The following is a 7,746-nucleotide window of genomic DNA, read 5'->3' as shown; positions in this document are numbered from 1 at the left end:
AATGGCTTAATCAAGTGCCGTCTAAGTGCAAGGGTTTTTTCGTGCGTTAAGCAATTTGATCTTTACAAGCACCCTATGATGAGGATGTCATCTCCATTTTAGAGACGAAGAAACACGCTCAGAGAATTTAGGGCTTTCAGCGTCCCAAATTACCACGTGGAAGAACCATCATTTGAATTTGGGTCGGTTGCCTCCAATACCCCAATCATTTCGCCCGCAGTTAGGAGCCACAGGGCTCGAGAGTCGCCCTCCCGGGGTCGCCGGTGGCCCAAGGCCCTGCGCCAGCCGCGTCCGGCGTCCCGCTGGCCCCAGCCCACCCGGCGCGCCCTGCCCCCCTCGCGCTCAGTGCGCCGGCGCGTCCAGCCGCCCACCTTCTGGGGAGAGGCCCGCGGCGGAGGCGGGGCCGGGGCTCCGGGGCGGGGTGTCCGCGCGCTCTCGAAGGTGGTGGGCGGAGAGCGAAGGGAGGCAGGGAGGAAGGGGGGCGGGCGCGAGGCCGTGGCGAAGGAGGAACTTGTTGCGCCGGCGGCTGCGTGGTGTCGCTCTCTCCGCGCCAGTTCGCCCGGGCGGGCGCGGCGGCGACGGCAGCGGCGGCGCGGGGACGGCGTGATGCGGCGCTACCTGCGCGTCGTGGTGCTGTGCCTGGCCTGTGGCTTCTGCTCGCTCCTCTACGCCTTCAGCCAGCTCGCCGTGTCCTTGGAGGAAGGAGCGGGCGGCGGTGGCGGGAAGCCGCAGGCCGCAGCGGCTTCCTGGCTCGCGGGCGGCGGACGCGGCGCCGGGAGAGGGGCGGGCAGCGCGGGCCCCGCGGCGCATCCCGGCCGGTCTGACAGGTACGGGCCGTTCCCTGTCGGGGGCCGGGGCGGGGGGCGCGAGGGCGCTGGGCTACGCCCGGCCCGGGCTGCCTGCGGGTCAGCCCCGCGCCTCCCGCCACCAGGCCCGCGTCTCCCGCTTCTTTGCCGCAGACTCTGATCCCCTTTGCTCGTTTCCCTCCTCCTCACCCTGGGGGTGAGCCCAGCGCTACTCCAGCCCGAGAGCACCCCACGCTTTTTGTGTTTGTCTTCAGACCCATTCTTTAGGCACTATTCACAGCAGTTAGAAATTAATTTTCAACTCTTAGTTGACAGTTGCATTTTCTTTTTCCTTTTTTCTTAGAATTCGTTGAAAATAAGAGGGTCCTACCAAAGCCTTCTTGCTGTCTGGCTAGTGGGAATTCCCTCTTGTTTCCATGGCGTTCAAGTTGAGATATTTAAACATCGGGCTGGCGCCCTAGTTCAGTTTTTTCCCCCCTCCTGAATGGGACATTTAAATTTCCTGTTAACGCTTAAAATTTTCATTATTTGCCGGTTAGTTAAATTTGGATAGAGCATTTCTGCGGACTGTGAATTTTTCTTTAGGAAACGATCGGGCTGTCGTGAAACTTAAGAAAAATAAGCGATACTTAACATGCCCACGTCTTTTGTGCGTTGGGATAGAGGTGTTTCTCTTTAAAAATCGGAATTTAAAAAGCATAATGACTTAAGTGGATTTACACAGATCACTGTCAGAGTTGGAATCAACATGAGATTTAAATGGAAAAAGCAACGCATTACGAATGCTTAACAAAATCTGAGCGTTTCCACTTCCTTGAAAACGAGGCTCCTCTGTTTGTGGGCACCTCTCTTACTCCGTGTGCTCCCTTAGTAAGAGGCAAAGGCTGCTTTCATATGAAAAACTTCCTACGGGCTGATAGGAGGAGGGAGCGCAGATCAGCTGTAGGCTGTTAATGTTCTTCTGAGAGTTGATGGCCATTCCCAAAATGAAAGGGGACGTTTGGGCAGAGGAGCAGCGTGGAAAAGCTGGATTGTCCTGTTTTCACCCTGTCATTTGATTACAGTCAGGACTCTGTTCATAAAAGCAGAACTACTTTCCAGAGCCAGGTTTGTCAACGCTATTATCTGTTCTGGGAGAGGCCGAGACTGAAGACCTGGATGAGCTCATGAAAAGCTAATGGTGGTCTGTTATGTTCCAGTGAAGCATTTATTTAAAGTTATGGGGAAGAAGCTATTTTTGCATTGGGTAGAATTGTCAGGAAGCAACATTTTTATCAAAACATTGAATGAAAGTGGACTATGATATTAGCATTTCAATCTGATAGAGTAACATTCATTTTTAGTGCCTTGTCTGAGATACTTAATATTTTGTGACAAATTTTTATAAATTGTATCTGCTTGGCTAGCTAATTTTAACAAAATTACATTATTTGAAATTCAGAAAGTAAGTGCTTAAGTTTTAATGAATGTTTTATAGAGCCATTACTGAAATCTGAAGTTTGATGTGTCGGAGTCGAGTCAGCTAAAAAGCTGTATATTACAGGTTCTCTGGGCAACATAATTCCTCATTTTAAATGAGGCACACATTTGAGTTAAAACTGAAGGTGTATGGGCTTCCCTGGTGGCGCAGTAGTTGAGCGTCCGCCTGCCGATGCAGGGGACGGGGGTTCGTGCCCCGGTCCGGGAGGATCCCACATGCCGCGGAGCGGCTGCGCCCGTGAGCCATGGCCGCTGAGCCTGCGCGTCTGGAGCCTGTGCTCCGCAACGGGATAGGCCGCAACAGTGAGAGGCCCGCGTACCGCAAAAAAAAAAAAAACCCCAAAAAAGCAAAAAAAAAAAAAAAAACACCTGAAGGTGTATCATTCTTTGTAAAGAAGTGTGGGCAGAGGAGCACCCTGGAAAAGCTGGATTGTTTGTAGCCTATGATTTGATTAAGGTCAGAAGATTCCTAAGACATCAGGACTCTTCATTTTAAATATTATCATTTATAACATCTTTTTAGATTTCTCATAGAGTTCAGTCAACTTTTTTGGCTACCATGGGATATGGAGTAGGTATTCTTAACCTCTTTTCCTGTGTATAGTTTGGTGGAGGTGCAGAGGGCATCAGTACCAGCATTAGAAACTATGTATCCTTTGATTGCTCTGCAAGTGCTCTTTCTATAAAGCTGCTGTGATAAGAACCTAGTCTAGATAGCGTTACATCAGTGGAAAATGGGGCTATGAGGCAAGCAACATCTTCCTTTTTTTGGTAGGACTTATCATTGCATTCTTACTTTTTTTAAAGCTGTCTTACCTCAAAGATTAAAACTATTATTTCTCTCTCTCATTTGAAACATGGGATTATGGTTATACCCAATAGGTTCCAGTGGTCAAACCTTATAGAAAATATTCATTGCACAGAATTCCACGACAACAAAATACTTGGAAATGTCCTTGCACGTTCTCAAAGTAAAAACTAGAAAATGATGGAAACAATTTTTCAGTGAAATTTATTATTAGTGAGTTCATTTTGTTTGAATCCATTATTTTGGTATTTAGAAAATGGGTAGATCTTAGTGTCAGACAAACCTGTGGTCTCATTCTGGCCCTGTGTCCTGTGAAACCTTGACCACCTCTCTGCTTCACTTTTCTTACCTGTAAAATGTAGTTTGTATTTACCTTAATTAATTTATAGTAATCAGAATTCTTAGTTGTCAGTCACCAAAGTCCATTAAAAATGACTTCAGCAAAACAGATATTTATAGGCTTATATGGGTTGCTGGAAGGAACAGGATTGAAGGAAGAATTCCCCGGGCAGTTCCAGGGACCTCAAGGACTGGGGACTCTTTCTCTTCTGCTGTAGACAGGCTTTGTTCCTGGGGTCTTTCAACTTCTTGTAGTGTTTCATCACTAATCTCAAGTAGAAAATTTTAGAAAAAGGCTCTCATTGGACTTGCATCACATGCCCATCCTTGGATCAGCCAATGTTGCCTGGGATGGGGGCCTCTGGTTCTCTGGGCTGTGTTCCTTGCACATCCATACTGCAGACAGAATCCCATGACTGGCGCTGGAGGGGAGTGCTGCGCCAGTGGAGAGGAATGCTCAGGAGGTGGTGGCTCTTCCACATAGAGGGACTCTGAAGGTGCTCAGTGTGGACAGACTATATTTAAGGTATTCAATCTAAAGCACTTACCTTAAAGCACTGACCAGATGTCAGTACTTCAGAAGGAGTTAAACCATGCTCTGGCTTTTTAGATACTCTGGGTGATTAAATTCTCACATTTCACTGATGACAGCGATTATCAAGATTTCATCCCATTGAGGCTGTACAGCATATCGGTAGTAGGGAATCAAGAAACTACTAGGCATTTCAGTGATACCATTTCTGGACCCGTCATACCCTTACTGTGAATGACTGTTAACTGGGAGGTAGTCACCTTACTTTCCTTTTCAGATCTGGTCAGGCCATCAAGTTATGGTTTCTGCTGGGTCCCAGGAACACTAACTAGTAGGATATACTGAAAATGTAGAGTGGGAAGAGTCAGGGCTTTGGAAACAGACTTCAGCTTTGCCACTTACTGGCTGTGTTAACCTTGAACACATTTCCTCATCAGTTACAAAGAGGTAAGAGTATCTGTGATAATTGGGTTGTTTGTGGGAATTGAAAAAAATAGCTTGTGTAGATTACTTGGTATGGTGCCTGGCACAATAAAATTATAGCTAATTCAGTGATGGTTTTGATCATTTAAATTTTAAATGATTTTTTTTTTTTTTTTTTCCAGTTTCTGACCTCTGGGAAAAATGTCCTCAGGCCCCAGTCCAGACCTGTTAAACCAGAGTCCCTGGGAGTGGGGCTTGGGAATCTATATTTTAGATATGTGCTCCAGGGTGTTGTTATAAAGCCAAAGATTGAGAACCATTGATTTAACTGAGAATGATTTTGACCACTATTTTTGCGCTATTGTTTTTTGGGGGAGAAATTTTTTGCCTCTTCCCTGCAGTTATTTTTGAAGAAGAGAGGAGTTAGGCAGTGAACAGTGAAGAAGGCTGAATTATTTACTAAACCCACCTTAATCTCTGCTTTGTTGATGCAGAGACATCTTAGATAAAAACCAGTATTTTGCACCTTGTATTTCAGTTCACTGAAGATCATACTTCACATAGCTGTAAAGTGCTTAGCACAAACCTGACTAGTAAATTAATTAATTAACGTTGTTCTGTGCTTTTGAACGGGAAAGTGGTTAGGTTAATGAGAAAATAATGTGTACTTTTGACATAGAAATCCTATTTTAAAACATTAAGATTATTATCTGTGTGTCATACCTGTTGGAAATACTTCCCCCCAACATGTTAACTTAAATTTTTTTCAGAGTGTATGCCACGTGAAGTTTAAAATTTTTACGTATTCAGATTGGCAGTTTTTTCCTTATCATTTTTATTTTTGTCATGCATAGAAAAACTTTCTACCAGTGGGTTTTTTCCCCTTTTTTTTTTTCATTTAAATCTTTAATTCATTTTTTTTTTCCGAGAGAGTTTAGGTTGTACAGTGTGATGCTAACTTATTTTTGAAATGGTTAGATAATTGTTCATTGCCATTTGCGTATAAGCAGTTCTTTTCACACTTCTTGAATATTCATGACACTAGATATTTATGAAAAAGAAGACCTGACTTAGATGTCTGAAGACAATTTTTAGTTGAAAATGAGTTGTGCAGGAACTGATCTTTAAATAATGGTGGTTAGAACCATGGGAATGGTCTCCTTTAACATGGCTGTAAGCATCTTTATTTCTCTTGCAGTCACAGTGCAGGTATCCGTGCCTTTAAGGTGCATCTTTGGTGAGGCATCTCATTCAGACTTCCACATTCTTATGCTGGATATGCCTAGACTTATCACTGACTCTCCACGATGCAGATGGTTTTCACTAAAGCCTCATGGCTATCAGGGACATTTAGAAATGAAAAAAATCTTTTTCAGTTTGATTTAAAAGTATGAAAGACCTTCTGCTGTTGCATTTAAGTAAACTTTAAGTTTGAGGACTGTTATTGTGGAGAGTGTTACTGTTAAATGCTCTGTTTAATCCAGAGCATGATGTCTCAATTTTTTTTATTTTTTATTTATTTATTTATTTTTTTGTGGTATGCAGGCCTCCCACCACTGTGGCCTCTCCCATTGCGGAGCACAGGCTCCGGACGCGCAGGCTCAGCGGCCATGGCTCACGGGCCCATCCGCTGCGCGGCATGTGGCATCCTCCCAGACCAGGGCACGAACCCGTGTCCCCTGCATTGGCAGGCGGACTCTCAGCCACTGTGCCACCAGGGAAGCCCTTTTTTTTTTTAAATTTTTAAATTTTATTTTATTTACTTTTTTATACAGTAGGTTCTTATTAGTCATCAGTTTTATACACATGTGTGTATACATGTGAATCCCACTTGCCCAGTTCATCACACCACCAGCCCCACCCCTTCGCAGCTTTCCCCCCTTGGTGTCCATACGTTTGTTCTCTACAACTGTGTCTCAACTTCTGCCCTGCAAACCGGTTCATCTGTACCATTTTTCTAGGTTTCACATACATGCGTTAATATATGATATTTGTTTTTCTCTTTCTGACTTACTTCACTCTATGTGACAGTCTCTAGATCAATCCACGTCTCAACAAATGACCCAATTTTGTTCCTTTTTATGGCTGAGTAATATTCCATTGTATATATGTACCACATCTTCTTTATCCATTCATCTGTCGATGGGCATTTAGGTTGCTTCCATGACCTGGCTATTGTAAATGGTGCTGCAATGAACATTGTGGTACCTGTCTCTTTTTGAATTATGGTTTTCTTTGGATACATGCCCAGTAGTGGGATTTCTGGATCATATGGTAATTCTATTTTTAGTTTTTTAAGGAACCTCCATACTGTTCTCTGTAGTGGCTGTATAAATTTACATTCCCACCAACAGAGCAAGAGGGTTCCCTTTTCCCCACACCAGCATTTATTGTTTGTAGATTTTTTTGGTGATGGCCATTCTGACCTGTGTGAGGTGATACCTCATTGTAGTTTTGATTTGCATTTCTCTAATGATTAGTGATGTTGAGCAGCTTTTCATGTGCTTCTTGGCCATCTGTATGTCTTCTTTGGAGAAATATCTATTTAGGTTTTCTGCCCATTTCTGGATTGGGTTGTTTGTTTCTTTAATATTGAGCTGCATGAGCTGTTTATATATTTTGGAGATTAATCCTTTGTCCGTTGATTCGTTGGCAAATATTTTCTCCCATTCTGAGGGTTGTCTTTTCATCTTGTTTATGATTTCCTTTGCTGTGCAAAAGCTTTGAAGTTTCATTAGTTTCCATTTGTTTATTTTTGTTTTTATTTCCATTACTCTAGGAGGTGGATCAAAAAAGATCTTGCTGTGATTTATGTCAAAGAGTGTTCTTCCTATGTTTTCCTCTGAGAGTTTTATAGTGTCCGGTCTTATATTTAGGTCTTTAATCCATTTTGAGTTTATTTTTGTGTTTGGTGTTAGGGAGTGTTCTAATTTCATTCTTTTACATGTAGCTGTCCAATTTTCCCAGCACCACTTATTGAAGAGACTGTCTTTTCTCCATTGTATATCCTTGCCTCCTTTGTCATAGATTAGTTGAGCATAGGTGCGTGGGTTTATCTCTGGGCTTTCTGTCTTGTTCCATTGATCTATGTTTCTGTTTTTGTGCCAGTACCATATTGTCTTGATTACTCTAGCTTTGTAGTATAGTCTGAAGTCAGGGAGTCTGATCCCTCCAGCTCCGTTTTTTCCCCTCAAGACTGCTTTGGCTATTTGGAATCTTTTGTGTCTCCATACAAATTTTAAGATTATTTGCTCTAGTTCTGTAAAAAATGCCATTGGTAATTTGATAGGGATTGCACTGAATCTGTAGATTGCTTTGGGTAGTTTGGTCATTTTCACAATATTGATTCTTCCAATCCA

General features: G+C 43.4%; 1 protein-coding gene across 2 annotated transcripts in view; it reads left to right on the top strand.

The window, feature by feature from the left end:
• Window positions 1-512: 512 nt before the first annotated feature.
• Window positions 513-7,746, top strand: part of GXYLT1 (glucoside xylosyltransferase 1) — a 52,413-nt gene continuing 45,179 nt past the window's right edge. Inside the window, exon 1 of one of the 2 annotated variants that reach the window (XM_067696194.1) lies at window positions 513-827. In XM_067696194.1, coding sequence (XP_067552295.1) covers window positions 607-827 — 221 coding nt within the window. In that variant the 5' untranslated portion in view covers window positions 513-606. The remainder of the gene's footprint in view (window positions 828-7,746) is intronic. The other variant, XM_067696195.1, reaches the window with a different exon arrangement.

The sequence above is a fragment of the Pseudorca crassidens genome, chromosome 11, assembly GCF_039906515.1.
Source record: "Pseudorca crassidens isolate mPseCra1 chromosome 11, mPseCra1.hap1, whole genome shotgun sequence".
Lineage (NCBI taxonomy): Eukaryota > Metazoa > Chordata > Mammalia > Artiodactyla > Delphinidae > Pseudorca > Pseudorca crassidens.
The sequence above is the reverse complement of the archived record's forward strand: the minus strand, read 5'-3'. Positions and strand labels throughout refer to the sequence as shown.